Source organism: Ranitomeya variabilis, chromosome 5 (assembly GCF_051348905.1).
Source record: "Ranitomeya variabilis isolate aRanVar5 chromosome 5, aRanVar5.hap1, whole genome shotgun sequence".
NCBI lineage: Eukaryota > Metazoa > Chordata > Amphibia > Anura > Dendrobatidae > Ranitomeya > Ranitomeya variabilis.
This window is the reverse complement of record NC_135236.1, coordinates 671,099,732-671,122,951: the sequence shown is the minus strand read 5'-3', so window position 1 is coordinate 671,122,951 and position 23,220 is coordinate 671,099,732. Positions and strand designations below refer to the sequence as shown.

The 23,220-nt window shown below is 48.2% G+C and overlaps 1 protein-coding gene across 1 annotated transcript; it reads right to left on the bottom strand.

The window, feature by feature from the left end:
* Window positions 1-1,672: 1,672 nt before the first annotated feature.
* On the bottom strand, window positions 1,673-22,225 carry MTPN (myotrophin). Its single transcript, XM_077266759.1, has 4 exons — window positions 22,015-22,225; window positions 13,470-13,583; window positions 13,240-13,323; window positions 1,673-2,107 (listed from the first exon to the last, which is right to left on the bottom strand). The coding sequence occupies exons 1-4, from the start codon at window positions 22,084-22,086 to the stop codon at window positions 2,021-2,023; spliced, it is 357 nt and encodes a 118-aa protein (XP_077122874.1). The 5' UTR covers window positions 22,087-22,225; the 3' UTR covers window positions 1,673-2,020.
* Between the last annotated feature and the right edge of the window lie 995 nt (window positions 22,226-23,220).

Below are 23,220 nucleotides of genomic sequence, written 5' to 3'. Positions count from 1 at the left end.
CTTAACATACTGATGTGATTGGCTGCACTGTTTTACTAAACAGGTTTAGTGGGCCTTTACATTAATGAGTACTCATTTTTTTTCCAAAGTAAAGGCCCACTAAACTTACAGCTTGCATCATCTAATATATCAAATTACACAACGCTATGCAAGAGTGAAGGAAAAAAAAAAAAAAGATACTGTAGCCATTTCTGGGATTTACATCTACTTGTGACTTTACTCAATACTTTTGCATGCTGCAGACTGTAGGTTTAGTGGACCTTTACTTTAGTAAGAATCGATTTCTTTCAATTGTCCCTTGAATGACTGCATCATTTTCATGCTGCAGACCAAGTTTAGTGGACCTTTACTTCAAAAGAAATTCATGCTAATATACAGGGAAAGTAAAAGTCCACTAAACCTACATTCTGCAGCCTACAAAATTATGCAGTCAGTCAAGAGACAAGAAGAAGTAAGTCCCCGAAATGGATCCAATTTTAATTCTTCTTCACTCTTACATGGCATTGTGGGAGTGCAGGAATTCTGTTCTGTGTGTTTAGTGATTTGCTGCATCATTATATGCTTTAGGTTTAGTGGGCCTCTACTGTGGAAAAAAAATAAATAAAAAAAATTGAAGCTTACAGGCAAAATAAAGGCCCACTAAACCTACAGCATACAAATCAAGCAGCAAATCACAACAAAATCCTAACACTCCAGAAACAGAATAAACTGTAGCAATTTCTGGGATTGATTCACTGCATAAGATTTCAGCTGCAGGCTGTGGGTTTAGTGAGCCTTTACCCTGTGGGCACCAATCTGAAATATTCCTTGGCGTTCTACTTGCACACTCTCCCTCTGCCATCTGAAGACTGTTCCCCTGCCCTGTTAATGTGCCCGGGGGGCAGTAAGGATCTCTCGCTCTACCAATGTGTGAATCAGAGGATCTGCGCGCTCTACTTTTTACACCTTCTACTAAAAGTGGTCCAGTTTACGCCAACTAATTTGTCCCTAATCTGCCTGTCCCAGTTTATTTTAATCACCCAGGGAAGGCAGGGCATGCTGGGAATTGTAGTTGAAACTCGTTAACTAAAATGGAGTGGATTTAGTAGTTCTGAAAAGCAAAAAAAAATAAATACAAAAATGGTACATTCAATGAATTTTAAGAGTCATTGGGCAAAAAAAAAAAAAAAAGTTAAGCGTACAGAAGCATTACGTGTCCCATCTTAGGCGACACATTACTACAGTCCTAATGCTGATGAGATCCCTTCAAATAACAGATACAAAAATACACTATAAAAGCAGCTAATGAGCATCACCGCAGGTGTTAAAGCAACTAATAAGTTGGCAGAAGCAAAGGAGGGAAGAAAAGAAAAAAAAAAAAAAAAAGAAAAATTCCCACTAACCTTAAAAAAATAATAATAATAAAAAAAAATAAAAAATGTAAAGCATGGATGTGACTGCAGGACAAAAATGTCAAAATCCGTACAAGACAAGAAAGCTAAAATACCCGCAAAGTCTGTGGATTTTATCTGTAATATGCTGGTAAAAAAAGGATTATTCCTTTAAGCACATTTTTGGATTTTGCCCCGTTTTGCTGCCATTTTTGCCGTTCTATGCTCCGCGGCAGGGAGCGCGTTTCGCGGCTTTGGGTCAGAATATCGTCTAAAAGATACAAAAACCTTATTAACCCGCGTGGGATGAAACGTTTTATTAAACAGTATAGAACAATGTGTTATTCCCAGGGTGAACGTTCCCGAGCACAATCCCTACGGATGGGGAATTTAGGACTGTTACTAGGTCTAACCCTGTGCGACACGCCGCCCGTCACAGCGGTACATTTGCTAATCTTCGAAAAAAGCATAACCTAGCGCTTGGTATTTGGTGGAACAAGACGGCCAACGGATCAATCCCTCAGTCGTTACTTTGCGTCTTCGGATTTAAAAGATGGCAGAAAAAACAAAAAAAGAACAGAAAAGGAAAAAACTAAAATAAAAATAAGACAGCAGTGAGAGGCAGATGTCGCAGACAAGCTCCAGTCCCATCAATGAAGCAGGTCCTTAATAGACTGGTTGTCTGTGGATTCCAAGGCACTCAGTCCGTCGGGTCCTTTTACGTTCTTGTCAGCTCCCTGCCGAAAAAAAAAAAAAAAAAAAAAAAAAAAAGAAAAACAGTAAGTGACGATGACAGGCGGGCGAGGAGGCTTGTAATAATGAGCACAAACAAAAAAAGTTTAGAAAAAATAAAATGGGCACTAAAAAAAAAAAAACAACCAAAAAGCTAATTTCACCGTTCCTTTAACACATTTATGACCGGTTTATTTTTGTTTTTTCATTTGCATACTCATTTTTTTCCCTCTTTATTTCAAGAGACATTACTTTGTTTTTATTTTTCTGCTGGTTTTTCTTTTATGGATAAGTGGTTTTGTTTTACCATACATAAATTGTACTAAAAAGTATAATATTGGGTGAAATAGTAAAATAACATAATAATAATAATAAAATAAATATATAAAATATATATACATATATATACACTCACCGGCCACTTTATTAGGTACACCTGTCCAACTTCTTGTTAACACTTAATTTCTAATCAGCCAATCACATGGCGGCAACTCAGTGCATTTAGGCATGTAGACATGGTCAAGACAATCTCCTGCAGCTCAAACCGAGCATCAGTATGGGGAAGAAAGGTGATTTGAGTGCCTTTGAACGTGGCATGGTTGTTGGTGCCAGAAGGGCTGGTCTGAGTATTTCAGAAACTGCTGATCTACTGGGATTTTCACGCACAACCATCTCTAGGGTTTACAGAGAATGGTCCGAAAAAGAAAAAAAAATCCAGTGAGCGGCAGTTCTGTGGGCGGAAATGCCTTGTTGATGCCAGAGGTCAGAGGAGAATGGGCAGACTGGTTCAAGCTGATAGAAAGGCAACAGTGACTCAAATCGCCACCCGTTACAACCAAGGTAGGCCTAAGAGCATCTCTGAACGCACAGTGCGTCGAACTTTGAGGCAGATGGGCTACAGCAGCAGAAGACCACACCGGGTACCACTCCTTTCAGCTAAGAACAGGAAACTGAGGCTACAATTTGTACAAGCTCATCGAAATTGGACAGTAGAAGATTGGAAAAACGTTGCTTGGTCTGATGAGTCTCGATTTCTGCTGCGACATTCGGATGGTAGGGTCAGAATTTGGCGTAAACAACATGAAAGCATGGATCCATCCTGCCTTGTATGGAGCATCTTTGGGATGTGCAGCCGACAAATCTGCGGCAACTGTGTGATGCCATCATGTCAATATGGACCAAAATCTCTGAGGAATGCTTTCAGCACCTTGTTGAATCTATGCCACGAAGAATTGAGGCAGTTCTGAAGGCAAAAGGGGGTCCAACCCGTTACTAGCATGGTGTACCTAATAAAGTGGCCGGTGAGTGTGTGTGTGTGTGTGTGTGTGTGTGTGTGTGTGTGTGTGTGTGTGTGTGTGTATATATATATATATGTATATATATATATATATATATATATGTGTATGTATGTATATATATATATATATATATATATATATATATATATATATATATATATATATATATATATATATATATATATATATATATATATATATATATATATATATATATATATATATTTTTTTACACACATATACACACACACACTAGATGGTGGCCCGATTCTAACACATCGGGTATTCTAGAATATGCATGTCCCCGTAGTATACCTTTATGACATCATCGTCGCTTTGGCAACCATTATGACATCTACGTCGATACTGTGCCTGTCGCTGATTGGTCAAGGCCTGGCGGCCTCGACCAATCAGAGACACGGGATTTCCAGGACAGACAGACAGACAGAAAGACAGACAGACAGACAGAAAGACAGACAGACGGAAAAACCCTTAGGCCCCATACACACGTTCAGGAATTGATGCAGAAAATTCCTGTGAAAATCCGGACATTTCTGCCAGATTTCCGCATAAAAACCGCATGCGTTTTTTTGCGCGTTTTTGACGCGGTTTTGACGCGTTTTTGATGCGGTTTTTCCCAAACATTTCCCAATGCATTAGACAGTGGGAAAACCGCGAAAAAACCGCAAAATTAATGAGCATGTCCGGTTTTTTACCGCAATGCGTTTTTCATGCGGAAAAACGCACATCATGTGCACAGAAAGTGCGGATTTCATTAAAAATGATAGGATGCTTAATGTATGCAGATTATTTGCGGTTTTATAGCGTTTTTATAGCGCAAAAACGCTAAAAAACCGCAAATAATCTGCACTGTGTGAACATAGCCTTAGACAATTATATATATACTAGACTGTGGCCCGATTCTAACGCATCGGGTATTCTAGAACATGCATGTCCCCGCGGCAGACTGTGCCCGTCGCTGATTGGTCGAGGCAACCTTTATGACATCATCGTCGCCATGGCAACCATTATGACATCTACGTCGATACTGTGCCCGTCGCTGATTGGTCGAGGCCTGGCGGCCTCGACCAATCAGACGCGGGATTTCCATTATGACATCATCGTCGCCATGCTGTGCCCGTTGCTGATTGGTCGAGGCCTGGCGGCCTCGACCAATCAGAGACGCGGGATTTCCAGGACAGACAGACAGACAGACGGAAAAACCCTTAGACAATTATATATATAGATATATATATATATATTTTAGATAGAGAGCTATATAGAGATATACATATATACACGTATATACATACATGCATACATACATACATACATACGGTATATATTTTAAGGGTGAACTATAAAGAAAAAAATAAATATTCACAACTGGTTTTTAGGGTGAAATAGTAAAAAAAAAAAAATATATAGAAAATAAAATGTACAACTGTTGGGGTTTTTATTTTATAGACATGTTTATTTCTAAAAAGAAAATAAAAATTAATTTTTGATATGGGAAAGGCGGATGAATTAAAATTCTCTGTTTTATTTTTTTCTATTGTTATTTTTATTTATTTATTTTAAGTCCTCATTGGGGACTTGAGCCTGTGATCTTGTTCATTAAGCTGAAACCTATAGCTTAAAAAAAATCAAAAAAAAAATCACATGATTCAGTCCATTTGAGGCAGAAATACGGACAGCCCAATGGCTCATCGTGATTTTGTCCCCGGATAGATTGCGTTGTGCAACCTGGACGCCGTCACAGACTGTCGGCGGCATATCGATGATTAGACAGCAGTGATTGGAGCTAGCTCCGGTTGCTGCTGGTAGGTTCCCGGCAGTATAACACAGCTGGCACCTGCTGGGTATGGATCAGGCTAAATTCATGTACTTGTATCAATATATGGAAAGGGGTTAAACCTTTTAAAATACATTTTTCTAACTATTTTAAACTTTAAGAATTGCACTATTTTCTTAAAGTGAACTATTCCTTAACATCAGACCTCTGCACTGCAAAGTTGTTACTAATCAGAGAGAGAAAACCAAAGTATGAGCTGGGATTTGTACAGCGATCTTGTCGCCATATACAATACTTGTAAATTAAGCCACAGATTCGTTTTTTTATGAGTTACAGGAAATATCTTCAAGGACAAGAAGGAAAAAAAAAAAAAAAAAAAAAAAAGTTAAGTAAAAACAGTGGTTAATGCCGTTGCTATTTTCTGCTGCCTTGTGCCAGGGAGCTTTATTGCTTTTTTTTTTAATATAAATATATATATAAAAAAAGAACAGTAATTAGTTTCAGCAGCACTTTATATTGTGGCGGGAAATTGGTTTTGCGGCGGTGTTGTGTGTTTATCGGTTCGCAGACCTCAGAGGGGGTCGGATTGTGCTCGTAGATCTAATGTCGGCTCTAGGATGTAATAAAACAGGAATGTGAGGTTCGGATCCAGTCTCTCATGAGTAAAAAACAAATAAATTAATGAGCACGTGCTATGGGAAGAATAAATCCGACCCAACGAGGGGAGTTTGTCTCCTTCATTACTGCTTTCTGGCAGCAGACTGACATTGGGCTTCATTGTCAAGTTCAAGTCTTAACCCCTTCCTGCGTCTGGTGCCCCTGAATGAAGGAGCTCAGGAGCTGATCCCTCTCCATAACCGTCACACAGGCACATCCGTCTGTAATGACGGAGACCAGAGCGAGCTCAGTTACTGGAGTAAACTTTATTTCAAACTTTATTTTTTTTTTCAGAAATTGATGGTACAAACGAAAATAAGAAACTTTGTATATTTAGTGGAAAAAGATTTAGGTCTGGAAAAAAAAATAATAATAGTGACTATTCTGGACAAAAAAAGTTCATGAAAAAAAAATACACAACTGCAAATGTTAGAACAGCGGGGGGAGGTGAATAGTTTATCCAACACACTGGCAGAGAGTTGTTCAATCTCACACCTTGGTCGGCCAAGGCTTACTTTACACATCACTAATTTAAACTGTACTGATTCGAACAGCCTCTCAGGTGAGGACACCAAGGCATTATAGTTTACACTTGAAAAATTCATAAAAGTGCCCGCCCCTAGCTCCTCCCTAGAATGTCTGTCTGTCTCTAGCTCCTCCCTAGAATGTCTGTGTCTACCCCTAGCTCCTCCCTAGAATGTCTGTCTGCCTCTAGCTCCTCCCTAGAATGTCTGTGTCTGTCTCTAGCTCCTCCCTAGAATGTCTGTGTCTGCCTCTAGCTCCTCCCTAGAATGTCTGTCTGCCCCTAGCTCCTCCCTAGAATGTCTGTCTGCCCCTAGCTCCTCCCTAGAATGTCTGTGTCTGCCTCTAGCTCCTCCCTGGAATGTTTGTGTCTGTCTCTAGCTCCTCCCTAGAATGTCTGTGTCTGCCTCTAGCTTCTCCCTAGAATGTCTGTGTCTGCCTCTAGCTCCTCCCTAGAATGTCTGTATCTGCCTCTAGCTCCTCCCTAGAATGCCTGTGTCTGCCTCTAGCTCCTCCCTAGAATGTCTGTGTCTGCCTCTAGCTCCTCCCTAGAATGTCAGTGTCTGCCTCTAGCTCCTCCCTAGAATATCCGCATCTGCCCCTAGCTCCTCCCTAGAATGTCTGTGTCTGCCTCTAGCTCCTCCCTAGAATGTCTGTGTCTGCCTCTAGCTCCTCCCTAGAATGTCTGTGTCTGCCTCTAGCTCCTCCCTAGAATGTCTGTGTCTGCCTCTAGCTTCTCCCTAGAATGTCTGTGTCTGCCTCTAGCTCCTCCCTAGAATGCCTGTGTCTGCCTCTAGCTCCTCCCTAGAATGCCTGTGTCTGCCTCTAGCTCCTCCCTAGAATGTCTGTGTCTGCCTCTAGCTCCTCCCTAGAATGTCTGTGTCTGCCTCTAGCTCCTCCCTAGAATGTCTGTGTCTGCCTCTAGCTCCTCCCTAGAATGTCTGTGTCTGCCTCTAGCTCCTCCCTAGAATGTCTGTGTCTGCCTCTAGCTCCTCCCTAGAATGTCTGTGTCTGCCTCTAGCTCCTCCCTAGAATGTCTGTGTCTGCCTCTAGCTCCTCCCTAGAATGTCTGTGTCTGCCTCTAGCTCCTCCCTAGAATGCCTGTGTCTGCCTCTGGCTCCTCCCCAGAATGTCTGTGTCTGCCTCTAGCTCCTCCCTAGAATGTCAGTGTCTGCCTCTAGCTCCTCCCTAGAATATCCGCATCTGCCCCTAGCTCCTCCTTAGAATGTCCAGAGTATGGAGAACATGTCCAATCCAGGCTTTAACAGGAGATCACATAGTAAGCAGTGCTCCATCTAATATTATTAGAAATCTATCAGAAGCGATGGTTCATTCGTTCGCTCGTCACCGAGGGCTGGATGCTATAGACACGTCAGTAGGACAAGGCACAGGAGAGGCAGCACGTCACATGTCATAGGACAAACAAACACGACAGGTTCACCATAGCCCGATATCAACAGGATAAAGACAGCAGACTGGAGGCGATGCAGGGATATCAGATCCCCATGTGGAAAGTTTATGGCTGCCACAAGGCCGATCAATAAATAAAACACAACTTTCTTGGTGTTTATCACATTCCTCCTCGGTCTGATAAGCCCGGCACAGCTGAAGGGCCCTTTTCAAGATCTGAGCCAGATTTCTAGCCTCCTCAGCTTGATCTTTAAAGAGGGATGTTGGGGGTGGGGATTGACTCGGGGAATATCCGTACTACTTTGGAAAGGATTCGACTGGCAACTAATTACAAAAAAAAAAAAAGTCTTTGACTGAAGAAGAAAAACAAGTGGAGCAGGATCGCGCAACATGTGAAGGACATTGGTGATAAAACTACAGACAACCCGGAATAAGACTGACAGCGCCGCGTCCTGAACGCCACCGGATTAACCGAGGAAATAAAAAAAAAAAAAGCGATGAAAGACATTAATTATTTCTTGCACTTCATTAGCTTATTCTAGTGGGGGGCGCTACGGGGACATCAGTCACATCGCCGCTGCTCCTTCTGACAACAAGACATGTAAACTGCCACCTCGACGCGCGCCGCAAAACACCCCAAAGCCTTAATGCTTCCGCCAAATGCATCTTCGCGTCACCCATTTAATTCACCACCATATGTCCTAGGGGACATTGCCCGGAATTCCACAGACCCCCAAACTGCCCTTTTTTAACGTCACACTTTTGGTTGCCCTTGAGTTACGGTAAGATTGTACCGTTTCCACATAGGGTGGTCTTACTTTGTGTTTGCCTATACTTGATGGAGGCCAGAAAAGCGTTCCTTTGGCCTCTATCGGAGGTAGGCCAAAATGGCTAGTTTCTCCAAAAGAGGTCAAGTTAATACGCCAACTCTACCGACCAAGATCCCTTGCCGAGAGCTGCCCTTAGATACTTGGGGGGGGGGTCACTTGACCTGCAGAAATCGCTTTCATGAACGCTTGCCCAATGGGGAGAGGAGACAAGACGGCGAGGGTCCTATACACATCCGATCCTCCCGAATGGGGTTTATCTACCAGCCCAAAGCCCTGGAGGAATCCATCAGACATCACCTTCCATTACGAGCACTTGTCACGTCCCGATGACGGACATTAGGATTTGCCTCACGTTCCTGCTCTGCGCCGTCCTCTCCTTATCTGCTAGGCTGCAGCTCCGCGAGCGTCAACCTCCATCAGCTGCGAGATCTGCCAGTCAGACGCTTTCCATGAAACGCCGGTCACGGAAACAGCCGTCCGTCTGCTATGCCTTCCTGGAAAGATGAACTGTTTCCTGCGTGTTGTGATCTTATCGTCGCCTGCAGAGTCTCTGCCGCCAGACACGTCGTTTGTAATGTGCTGCTAAAATAAATGGGGGTGTAATGTAACGACCTTCACCACGCCGGAGGAGATAGAGGGGCTTCATCCGGCGGTAACCTCTTAACCGATCACTGGATCCAGACTCTTCACAAAAAGGCATCGCCAAGTCTGGATATCTAACAAAAAAGAATAAACTATCCCCAAAAGTTCTGTTAGATAGATCTGCCTGATCCGTGTAGGCTTATGGAAGGATTAGTTCTGGCATCGTTGAAACGCATCGATCTGCGTAGGAGCTGCGGACACAAAACAATTACGTTTTTCATTGAAGCTCTGCTTCATTTTTTATCCATTTTGGGAGGCATCAAGAAATTAATAATTTCAGGCTGTGGACAAATGAATATAAGACTAATCAGTAATACTAGGCATGACCTGTGTACAGGTGTGGGGCTGTTTCTGAAAGAATGCAGCCATGTTTTTCTAGTTCTGAACTACCCCTTTAAAAAGAGCTCTAAGGACCCCCCAACATTTTATTATTTGTTTTCAGCACCATGTAGTATGTAGTGGCCGTTCTCAAGTACTGCAGTGAATGTGACCCGAGCTGCAGTACTGAGAATGGCCACTACATGACAAGAGGAGCTGTTCTCCAGCTTCATACATATGTGTATTTCAGGTGGGTGGCAGCAGTCGGCTGAAGTGTTGGATGTCGGACCCCCACCAAAGTGATAGGTCATAGATATCCTAGTCCTGGACAACCCCTTTAACAGTTAGTTTCCATGAATATGTAATTTTCCTCACCTGATGTAAATGCCGTAGTTTTCCTGAATCCGGCGACGTTTTTCTTGTGTTCCTGCGCCTCTCTCGTTCCTGAGATACGGCCCCTTCTTTCCTGTATAAAAGTCTAGTCTTCTTAGCCAAGTGGGTGTGATCATCACGTTTCTCGCGCAATCTTCTTTAAGGCCACGCCCATTTGGCTTTAAAATGTAAAATTTATATACAGAGAAGACGGGTCCATATCTCATGAACCGAGAGGCGCAGGAAGAAGAGAAAAACATCGCCAAAATCAGGAGAACGGCAGCATTTACAAAAAGCAGGATGCCGCACCCCTGTCCTCGCCGCTTTTATCCAAGCATAAAAGGAGAGAAATCTGACAGACAGATGCCAGGCGGCGGACGGTAAGATCCTCGAAATATGCTAAGCCACTAATTCCAGCACAGACGGCATAGCGGTAGTGAGATAACTGGCGGAGGACGCTGGCACCCTGGGCGCATTATCACTTGTAGGTTACAAAGCAGCAGAGAGAATTAGAAGAAGGGTCATGTCGTGCTCCACTGGGCCGCGCAGAACAGCAGAGACGGACGTGCCGGGGGAAAAAGAAAAAACACAACCACGCGGTTATGCGCCAAGTAAACATTTAATTAGATTTTTTGGAAGCGTGTGGTGTAGGAAGAATGCAGAGGAGGAGACGCGGATACTGAAGTGCGGAGCAAGAGACGACATGGTCACCAGGGAAAATCAGGCAAAAAGTAAAAAAACAAGAATAATTCTAATGAAAACAGGAAGGTCGCACGTCTGAACGCTGAGGGCAAAGTCAATTCGACAAAACTAATTAACGGTTTTGCATAACTGTCCGGAAGCCGCTCACTGACCCACTGGACGCGAGCGGGGCCGATCCTGTTACAGCCCCCCGACACCGGCTGGGGGGTGCAGGACACACACTAGGGGTCTGATCAACGGAGGTCGGACTGCTGGAACCCCCACGAGTACTGAGAAGAGACCTGAAATGTGCTACAAGAATAGGGAGGCAAGACATGCCTGTGCAAGGTGGCGGGGGGGGGGGAGGAGGCAGTCAGCAATGTGCAGGGAGGAGGGAGAGGAGGCAGTCAGCAATGTGCAGGGAGGAGGGAGAGGAGGCAGTCAGCAATGTGCAGAGAGGAGGGAGAGGAGGCAGTCAGCAATGTGCAGGGAGGAGGGAGGAGGAGGCAGTCAGCAATGTGAAGGGAGGAGGGAGGAGGAGGCAGTCAGCAATGTGAAGGGAGGAGGGAGAGGAGGCAGTCAGCAATGTGCAGGGAGGAGGGAGAGGAGGCAGTCAGCAATGTGCAGGGAGGAGGGAGAGGAGGCAGTCAGCAATGTGCAGGGAGGAGGGAGAGGAGGCAGTCAGCAATGTGCAGAGAGGAGGGAGAGGAGGCAGTCAGCAATGTGCAGGGAGGAGGGAGAGGAGGGAGCCAGCAATGTGCAGAGAGGAGGGAGAGGAGGCAGTCAGCAATGTGCAGAGAGGAGGGAGAGGAGGCAGTCAGCAATGTGCAGGGAGGAGGGAGAGGAGGGAGCCAGCAATGTGCAGGGAGGAGGGGGAGGAGGCAGTCAGCAATGTGCAGGGAGGAGGGAGAGGAGGCAGTCAGCAATGTGCAGAGAGGAGGGAGAGGAGGCAGTCAGCAATGTGCAGGGAGGAGGGAGAGGAGGGAGCCAGCAACGCGCAGGGAGGAGGCAGTCAGCAATGTGCAGGGAGGAGGGAGAGGAGGCAGTCAGCAATGTGCAGAGAGGAGGGAGAGGAGGCAGTCAGCAATGTGCAGGGAGGAGGGAGAGGAGGCAGTCAGCAATGTGCAGAGAGGAGGGAGAGGAGGCAGTCCGCAATGTGCAGAGAGGAGGGAGAGGAGGCAGTCAGCAATGTGCAGAGAGGAGGGAGAGGAGGCAGTCAGCAATGTGCAGGGAGGAGGGAGAGGAGGCAGTCAGCAATGTGCAGGGAGGAGGGAGAGGAGGCAGTCAGCAATGTGCAGGGAGGAGGGAGAGGAGGCAGTCAGCAATGTGCAGGGAGGAGGGAGAGGAGGCAGTCAGCAATGTGCAGGGAGGAGGGAGAGGAGGCAGTCAGCAATGTGCAGGGAGGAGGGAGAGGAGGCAGTCAGCAATGTGCAGGGAGGAGGGAGAGGAGGTAGTCAGCAATGTGCAGGGAGGAGGGAGAGGAGGCAGTCAGCAATGTGCAGGGAGGAGGGAGAGGAGGCAGTCAGCAATGTGCAGGGAGGAGGGAGAGGAGGCAGTCAGCAATGTGCAGGGAGGAGGGAGAGGAGGCAGTCAGCAATGTGCAGGGAGGAGGGAGAGGAGGCAGTCAGCAATGTGCAGGGAGAGGAGGCAGTCAGCAATGTGCAGGGAGAGGAGGCAGTCAGCAATGTGCAGGGAGAGGAGGCAGTCAGCAATGTGCAGGGAGAGTGGGAGGCAGTCAGCAATGTGCATTTTAATAAGACAGAAATTGCAAACATTTTTAGAGTCACAGGTCAGTAAGCGGTGACATAACATGACAACAAAAAAAGAAAAGAAAAAGAGGCGCATATCCTATTAGGAAAGCATTGCTTCTCCGTCTTCACCACAGCGGCCACTGGAATGACCTTACTAAATCTATTAGACGGCAATCACTGATATAACGAGCCATTCATGTGCCGAATAAATTAATCCTCTAACGCTGCGGCTGCAGGAAAATCACTTCCAGGAGCTTTAATCTTTATTAGTAGGAAAAAAAATAAAAAGCATCCATATTAAGAATAATGAACGTGCTCTTTGTAATGGACGGTGCCGCTCAGGTTGCAGATTAGCTCAGGTTTTCTCGCGTCCAGAAAAGATGGATTTGACATTAAAGTCAAAAACCGCTTGCGACAAGACGAGAAGCTGAATGGGCCGAGGTGGATAATGGGACCAGTTCCCCCCTTGGATCAATGAAATGCACTGGGCAAAGATGTAAGCGTGGGCGAAAAAGAGCATCCATCACCAATCTAAAATCCGCATAGAATGTCCGGAGACACGATCGACCAATCAGCTGCTTGGAATCAATCACCGGATTCCTGGGGAAAGGCGCTGGACAGAATCAATCACCTTCACCCTCTGGCATCTTACAGAATCAGTCTCCTCCTCCCTCTGGCAGCTTCCTTTCTCTGGAGAAGTAGCCTCCTCAGCTATACTACTATTGTGTGGACAAGCGGGCAGAAAGATTTCTATTTGTTGGTAGTTTTCCAAATTAAAGGGGATGTCTCACCCCCACAGCAGCCCCTGTCCGGATGCATTTTTCCAGGACCTTTCAGCCATAGTATCGTATAGACACTCACCCTTTCCAGAAGCAGCTTGACAGTTTTGAAGTGACCCTCGTAGCAGGCGGACAGAAGAGGGGTGATGCCATGTTTATCTGCAGCCTGAAAAACAAAAACATCCATGTGAAGGTCACCCATCCATGGAGCGGCTCTATGTCTCCAGTAGATGGCTAAGGCTCCCTCTAGTGGTGGCTGGAAGCAAACAGAATTTTACAGGAAAGGGTACGGTGCATGGCGTCGACACCTACATTAATATCGGCTCCTTTTGCCAAGAGATATTCCAGGGTCTCGTCCTGCCCGCAGTCTGCGGCGTAATGTAGAGGCTTTCGTCCTCCCTCCAGCGTCCGGTTGACATCCACACCCTGTCCAAAAAAAAAACAAAAAAAAAAACATTTTGGCGCTCCTATAAGAAGTTCAGCATTGCCCATGAGTCGACACCGTGTGGTTTCCCAAATAAAGGCCACTAGTCTACAGCTAGCTCCCCCTAGCGGTGAATAAAGGCCACTAGTCTACAGCTAGCTCCCCCAAGCGGTGAATAAAGGCCACTAGTCTACAGCTAGCTCCCCCTAGCGGTGAATAAAGGCCACTAGTCTACAGCTAGCTCCCCCTAGCGGTGAATAAAGGCCACTAGTCTACAGCTAGCTCCCCCTAGCGGTGAATAAAGGCCACTAGTCTACAGCTAGCTCCCCCTAGCGGTGAATAAAGGCCACTAGTCTACAGCTAGCTCCCCCTAGTGGTGAATAAAGGCCACTAGTCTACAGCTAGCTCCCCCTAGCGGTGAATAAAGGCCACTAGTCTACAGCTAGCTCCCCCTAGCGGTGAATAAAGGCCACTAGTCTACAGCTAGCTCCCCCTAGCGGTGAATAAAGGCCACTAGTCTACAGCTAGCTCCCCCTAGCGGTGAATAAAGGCCACTTGTCTACAGCTAGCTCCCCCTAGCGGTGAATAAAGGCCACTTGTCTACAGCTAGCTCCCCCTAGCGGTGAATAAAGGCCACTAGTCTACAGCTGGCGCCCCCTAGCGGTGAATAAAGGCCACTTGTCTACAGCTAGCTCCCCCTAGCGGTGAATAAAGGCCACTTGTCTACAGCTAGCTCCCCCTAGCGGTGAATAAAGGCCACTTGTCTACAGCTAGCTCCCCCTAGTGGTGAATAAAGGCCACTTGTCTACAGCTAGCTCCCCCTAGTGGTGAATAAAGGCCACTTGTCTACAGCTTGCTCCCCCTAGCGGTGAATAAACGCCACTAGTCTACAGCTAGCTCCCCCTAGCGGTGAATAAAGGCCACTTGTCTACAGCTAGCTTCCCCTAGCGGTGAATAAAGGCCACTTGTCTACAGCTAGCTTCCCCTAGCGGTGAATAAAGGCCACTAGTCTACAGCTAGCTCCCCCTAGCGGTGAATAAAGGCCACTTGTCTACAGCTAGCTCCCCCTAGTGGTGAATAAAGGCCACTTGTCTACAGCTAGCTCCCTCTAGTGGCGGATAAAGGCCACTTGTCTACAGTTAGCTCCCCCTAGTGGTGGCTGCTGGCAGCCATTGTTTTATCAGGTTCTATGAGGTTCTGTTTATTGTATGTTGCTTTCCTAAAAGTAGAGGAGCGACGCCGCGTAACTTCTCTTATGTCATAACAGATGCTGCAATCAATTTCCCATTCAGGCGGTGACCCAACCAGCGCAGAGGAGGCAGAGGAATGGAGCAGCTGCTCGTCCTCGCCTGTTCTGCCGGACAATCTGACAATTACACATTTTATGTTGCACCTAAATAATTGTATTTATTTATTTTTGCTGACGCATCAGATCCGTATCCAAGAGCCGAACGCACAGGGCCATAAAGCGAGTTACGAGAGATGGCGGAGCAGTGTGCTGCCAACAAGCAGAACCCGCAGATTTGCTTTAAGACGGGTGTCCGGCGCCCCAGTCTCCCCCTTCCCCCTCTTTTATGGGAGTTATCTTAGAAAGTACGTGCAACTGTTTGTGACTCCCATAAAAGTGAATGGAACGAGCCGCACTGACGACCACCTCCCCATTTATTACTGGCCATAATGGAGCAGCCCCCCCAGGTGGGGTGGGTCGGGGGTCACGGGACCCTCATTCGTAGGATCGCTGCCTCTCTTATTATATGCAATTCCCAGGACAGCGGTGTGCAGTAATCACTGCAGCCGGCTCACAACTACCCAGCCTACAATGGCTGATAACAGGGAACAATAGCGCATACTCAACTGCACAGCAGTAGGAGAGACCACGACCGCGAAAGTGAAAGCACCACAAAGCCCACCACGCCCGAGGCGAGAACACAACGTGTCACCGCTTCCTGCAAAGTCAGCACACTCCTCTCCTGAAATACTCTGTGCTGCTGGAGAACCTAACTCTGGGGTCTGTGATCTCACATCATATCACGGCCCCCCACAAGGTCAGCGCACTCCTCTCCCGCTGCGGTCATACCGGCAGTTCTCACCTCGGGCAAATTATGTACGAAACATTCTAGAAAGTGACGTAAACTGCGCGTCCTGCCACAAACCTAAGGAGCGACAGCCTGACCGATAGCGATCGTGGGAAAAGGTCTGAACATTGCCGAGGTCGGGGGGATTCACTACGACGCAGGACAGGTGCAGCCTCAAGGGGGATCGCCACAGACTGAGCGGAGGAGCTGCAACAGGGCACCAAAGACTGCAGACACTGATCATCCTGAGCTGCCTGGTTCATGTGCACAAATGATGAACCCCCATCAGAAAAGTACTGGAGGCACCCACCCCCTGCTGCAGGGCACGAGGACCACCCTATTAAATGGGCCAAATACACCGGATTTCCCACAATATTTATCTCCTCGTCATCGGAACCTGCCCCTCACCCCGTCCCCTGTAACTACACAGAATGGGAGCCTGCCCCTCGCCCCGTCCCCTGTAACTACACAGAGTGGGAGCCTGCCCCTCGCCCCATCTCCTGTAACTACACAGAATGGGAGCCTGCCCCTCGCCCTGTCCCCTGTAACTACACAGAATGGGAACCTGCCCCTCGCCCCGTCCTCTGTAACTACACAGAATGGGAACCTGCCCCTCGCCCCGTCCCCTGTAACTACACAGAATGGGAGCCTGCCCCTCGCCCCGTCCCTTGTAACTACACAGAATGGGAGCCTGCCCCTCGCCCCGTCCCCTGTAACTACACAGAATGGGAGCCTGCCCCTCGCCCCGTCCCCTGTAACTACACAGAGTGGGAGCCTGCCCCTCGCCCCGTCCCCTGTAACTACACAGAATGGGAGCCTGCCCCTCGCCCCGTCCTCTGTTACTACACAGAATGGGAGCCTGCCCCTCGCCCCGTCCCCTGTAACTACACAGAATGGGAGCCTGCCCCTCGCCCCGTCCTCTGTTACTACACAGAATGGGAACCTGCCCCTCGCCCCGTCCCCTGTAACTACACAGAATGGGAATCTGCTCTCGCCCCGTCCCCTGTAACTACACAGCAGGGTCCCAGTTGTCTGGACACGTTCACACACATCCCTGACGTGACAATTACAGCGATCCATTATCTCCCCCGGCAAAATGTCCAAAGTTCCCGGGTGATTCACCGCCATCGCCCCGTTATCTGCAGGTTTCTGGTTTCAACTCGAGTCCTGCAGTTTACGTGACTATTGTAAAACAGGTCAAGATCTCCGTTTGCTGTCAGGGAATAAGAACCCAGCGCTGACACACAGTGTGCGACAACCCATCATGGTCGGGTGCTGACCAGAGGCGCAATATCACCTTTAAGACATGAAATTTACCCATTAGAGCTTGTCCACTTCCCCGCCTTATTTATGATCTTGGAGTGTCACTTTAAAACTCTACAGTAACAGGAGGATGAAAGACGAACCCACCATCACCACGGCTCACCACCTCGTCCCCCACCATCACCACTTATCAGCACCTCGTCCGCCACCATCACCACGGCTCATCACCTCGTCCCCCACCATCACCACGGCTCATCACCTCGTCCCCCACCATCACCACGGCTCAGCACCTCGTCCCCCACCATCACCACGGCTCACCACCTCGTCCCCCACCATCACCACGGCTCACCACCTCGTCCCCCACCATCACCACTTATCAGCACCTCGTCCCCCACCATCACCACTTATCAGCACCTCGTCCCCCACCATCACCACTTATCACCTCGTCCCCCACCATCACGACAGCTCAGCACCTCGTCCCCCACCATCACGACAGCTCAGCACCTCGTCCCCCACCATCACCACGGCTCAGCACCTCGTCCCCCACCATCACCACGGCTCAGCACCTCGTCCGCCACCATCACCACGGCTCATCACCTCGTCCCCCACCATCACCACGGCTCATCACCTCGTCCCCCACCATCACCACGGCTCATCACCTCGTCCCCCACCATCACCACGGCTCAGCACCTCGTCCCCCACCATCACCGCGGCTCAGCACCTCGTCCCCCACCATCACCACGGCTCATCACCTCGTCCCCCACCATCACCACGGCTCATCACCTCGTCCCCCACCATCACCACGGCTCATCACCTCGTCCCCCACCATCACCACGGCTCATCACCTCGTCCCCCACCATCACCACGGCTCACCACCTCGTCCCCCACCATCACCACGGCTCACCACCTCGTCCCCCACCATCACCACCTCGTCCCCCACCATCACCACGGCTCACCACCTCGTCCCCCACCATCACCACGGCTCATCACCTCGTCCCCCACCATCACCACGGCTCATCACCTCGTCCCCCACCATCACCACGGCACATCACCTCGTCCCCCACCATCACCACGGCTCACCACCTCGTCCCCCACCATCACCACGGCTCACCACCTCGTCCCCCACCATCACCACGGCTCACCACCTCGTCCCCCACCATCACCACGGCTCATCACCTCGTCCCCCACCATCACCACGGCTCACCACCTCGTCCCCCACCATCACCACGGCTCACCACCTCGTCCCCCACCATCACCCCGGCTCACCACCTCGTCCCCCACCATCACCACGGCTCACCACCTCGTCCCCCACCATCACCACGGCTCACCACCTCGTCCCCCACCATCACCACGGCTCATCACCTCGTCCCCCACCATCACCACGGCTCATCACCTCGTCCCCCACCATCACCACGGCTCATCACCTCGTCCCCCACCATCACCACGGCTCATCATCTCATCCCCATCATCACCACGGCTTACCATCTCGTCCCCCACCATCACCACCACAATTTTTTTCAGCCCGACATTTCGCCACCTCCAGGAATAGACACATTACTACGGATCCAAAAGTAGGTCTGGTGAAGTCACACAAGCAATTACCGTGCCAGATCCATTGTGAAAGACTCATCATATGACAGCACCGAGGCGCTCTGCAACCAGAGCAGGCACAGGTCTGCAGAGCCACAAACACGGGATCACTGGGGTTCCAGCTATAAGCAAATCCATAGGAAACAAGACGTCTCTACAACGGCAGCAAGTTCATTACCCAATCTGACTCTTCTCACCGACACATCATGTAACGGACAGTCAGACCCAGAAGTGATTGTAGAGGACTGACTACACACGAGTAAGAATTGCTTCCAGTATTATACCCCAGAGCTGCACTCACTATTCTGCTGGTGCAGTCACTGTGTACATACATTACTGATCCTGAGTTACATCCTGTATTATACCCCAGAGCTGCACTCACTATTCTGCTGGTGCAGTCACTGTGTACATACATTACATTACTGATCCTGAGTTACATCCTGTATTATACTCCAGAGCTGTACTCACTATTCTGCTGGTGCAGTCACTGTGTACATACATTACATTACTGATCCTGAGTTACATCCTGTATTATACTCCAGAGCTGCACTCACTATTCTGCTGGTGCAGTCACTGTGTACATATATTACACTACTGATCCTGCCTGAGTTACATCCTGTATTATACCCCAGAGCTGCACTCACTATTCTGCTGGTGCGGTCACTGTGTACATACATTACATTACTGATCCTGAGTTACATCCTGTATTATACTCCAGAGCTGTACTCACTATTCTGCTGGTGCAGTCACTGTGTACATACATTACATTACTGATCCTGAGTTACATCCTGTATTATACCCCAGAGCTGCACTCACTATTCTGCTGGTGCAGTCACTGTGTACATACATTACTGATCCTGAGTTACACCCTGTATTATACCCCAGAGCTGCACTCACTATTCTGCTGGTGCAGTCACTGTGTACATACATTACATTACTGATCCTGAGTTACATCCTGTATTATACCCCAGAGCTGCACTCTCTATTCTGCTGGTGCAGTCACTGTGTACATACATTACATTACTGATCCTGAGTTACATCCTGTATTATACCCCAGAGCTGCACTCTCTATTCTGCTGGTGCAGTCACTGTGTACATACATTACATTACTGATCCTGAGTTACATCCTGTATTATACCCCAGAGCTGCACTCTCTATTCTGCTGGTGCAGTCACTGTGTACATACATTACATTACTGATCCTGAGTTACCTCCTGTATTATACTCCAGAGCTGCACTCTCTATTCTGCTGGCGCAGTCACTGTGTACATACATTACATTACTGATCCTGAGTTACATCCTGTATTATACTCCAGAGCTGCACTCACTATTCTGCTGGTGGAGTCACTGTGTACATACATTACATTACTGATCCTGAGTTACATCCTGTATTATATCCCAGAGCTGCACTCACTATTCTGCTGGTGCAGTCACTGTGTACATACATTACAGATCCTGAGTTACCTCCTGTATTATACTACAGAGCTGCACTCACTATTCTGCTGGTGCAGTCACTGTGTACATACATTACATTACTGATCCTGAGTTACCTCCTGTGTAATACTCCAGAGCTGCACTCACTATTCTGCTTGTGCAGTCACTGTGTACATACATTACTGATCCTGAGTTACATCCTGTATTATACCCCAGAGCTGCACTCACTATTCTGCTGGTGCAGTCACTGTGTACATACATTACATTACTGATCCGGAGTTACATCCTGTATTATACCCCAGAGCTGCACTCACTATTCTGCTGGTGCAGTCACTGTGTACATACATTACTGATCCGGAGTTACATCCTGTATTATACCCCAGAGCTGCACTCACTATTCTGCTGGTGCAGTCACTGTGCACATACATTACATTACTGATCCTGAGTTACAGCCTGTATTATACCCCAGAGCTGCACTCACTATTCTGCTGGTGCAGTCACTGTGTACATACATTACATTACTGATCCTGAGTTACATCCTGTATTATACCCCAGAGCTGCACTCACTATTCTGCTGGTGCAGTCACTGTGTACATACATTACTGATCCTGAGTTACATCCTGTATTATACCCCAGAGCTGCACTCACTATTTTGCTGGTGCAGTCACTGTGTACATACATTACATTACTGATCCTGAGTTACATCCTGTATTATACCCCAGAGCTGCACTCACTATTCTGCTGGTGCAGTCACTCTGTACATACATTACATTACTGATCCGGAGTTACATCCTGTATTATACTCCAGAGCTGCACTCACTATTCTGCTGGTGCAGTCACTCTGTACATACATTACATTACTGATCCTGAGTTACAGCCTGTATTATACCCCAGAGCTGCACTCACTATTCTGCTGGTGCAGTCACTGTGTACATACATTACATTACTGATCCGGAGTTACATCCTGTATTATACTCCAGAGCTGCACTCACTATTCTGCTGGTGCAGTCACTCTGTACATACATTACATTACTGATCCTGAGTTACAGCCTGTATTATACCCCAGAGCTGCACTCACTATTCTGCTGGTGCAGTCACTGTGTACATACATTACATTACTGATCCGGAGTTACATCCTGTGTAATACTCCAGAGCTGCGCTCACTATTGCCATCTCTCCAGTACTTGTATCATTATTTCCAGTCCACAGACGCCGCGGCCGCTGGGAATCCCTCGGTGAGTGAACACATAATCCTCCTGAGCTGCACTCTGAACTTTAGCTCCTCTATTAATAGTCGAGGGTTATTGGACAGTTGCATAACTAGCACTTCCCTAATACCCGACACCTTTGTCCTCCAGGTGATGGGTCGGTTGTTGTCATCTGGAGCTGAACTCTGCAGCCCGTACATTTAACTAGGTGTTAGAACTACAATTCCCAGCATGCCGCACCGGTCGCAGGGAGGCCGCTCGTCAGTTTGCCGCCTGTGATTATTACAATTACCTCTAACAATTCCTTAGTCCAGAACCGCATTGAAGCTTCAGAGCTGAACTCTTACAGCTTCCACAGTGCAGGGTGAAGCAGCATTAACCCCGGTGGCACTGGTGTAACGACTGCACACAGAGAACGTTCTGGGCAGGAGCAGCGCAGGGGAGATTTCAGCTCTGAAGCACACACTATTAATGACGCTTAATAAGCATTTTTTTTCCTTTACAGTTGGGTGACAACTGATTCAACTTAAAGGCGAGCTCCATAAAAAGGTTTCTCAGGAACAACACTGCATCGTATGCAAATGAGGTCTGAAGAGTCCACTGGGCGGGGCCAGGTCTATTTCCTCTTACTTAAAGGGCGTTATCTTATGTACAATCCCTTTAAGAATATGAAAAAAAAAACACTTTTCATATATAATGACCCTCAAAATATTGGTGGGGGGAGTGGGCGGGGCCGTGACTACTCCATATAAGGAGGAGGGGGCGGGGAAATAAAGTGTGATCACGTGACAGCAGGGCCCGGCGGTCCCCGTCCTCAGTCACACACACAATATATATATATATACACGGCCCGCGGCTCCTCACCCCGGAGATGCACTCCTTCACCGCGTCCAGGTCTCCGTTCTTCAGCGCCCACATCAGCTCCTTGTCGCACATGGCGGACGGTGAGGGCGGCGGCGGCGTGTGAGGCGGGAGGAGAAGACAGCGCGGCCTGGCAGTGACAGCAGCCTCCGGGGCCTCTCTCTACTTCCCACTCACAGGGACCGCGGAGCGCCACGCCTTCTCGCTGCGTCCTGACGTCACCGCGCCCCGCTCACGTGACTGGCTGACGCAACTCACAGCGCGTCTCCTAGCAACCGGCGGCATTGAGTGGCCTGTGGTGACCGGTGGCGTCACGTGAGCGCTCGGTCGGTGCCGCGGATTCTGCTGCTCCCGGTGGTGGTCGTGTCCATTGTCTGATTGTACCTTCGTCAGTCCGCCATCATGGGCAGGATCTCTGCTTGCTGTGTGTAGTCTGTGTCCTTAGTGGCGAGAAGGGGCGTTTGTGGGGGAAAGAGAAACCCCAGACCCTCCGAAAATACAGACACCACACCCAGGACCGGACCCCAGAACAAATACAGACCTCAGAAAAGACCCCAAAACAATAATGGACACCTGACCAGACCCCCCTAAGCTAATAGACTCCAATCTAGACCCCTTAAACTAATAGACCCCCCCAATCTAGATCCCCTAAACTAATAAGGACCCCAATCCAGACCCCTTAAACTAATAGACCCCAATCTAGACCCCCTAAACTAATAAGGACCCCAATCTAGACCCCCTAAACTAATAAGGACCCCAATCTAGACCCCCTAAACTAATAAGGACCCCAATCCAGACCCCTTAAACTAATAGACCCCAATCTAGACCCCCTAAACTAATAAGGACCCCAATCTAGACCCCCTAAACTAATAAGGACCCCAATCTAGACCCCCTAAACTAATAAGGACCCCAATCTAGACCCCTTAAACTAATAGACCACAATCTAGACCCCCTAAACTAATACGGACCCCAATCCAGACCCCCTAAACTAATATGGACCCCAATCCAGACCCCCTAAACTAATACGGACCCCAATCCAGACCCCCTAAAGTAATATGGACCCCAATCCAGACCCCCTAATCTAATAGACCCCAATCTAGACCCCCTAAACTAATAAAGACCCCATCTCAAACCCCCAAAACTAATACGGACCCCAATCCAGACCTCGTAAACTAATACAGACTCAAGACCAGACCCCCTAAACTAATG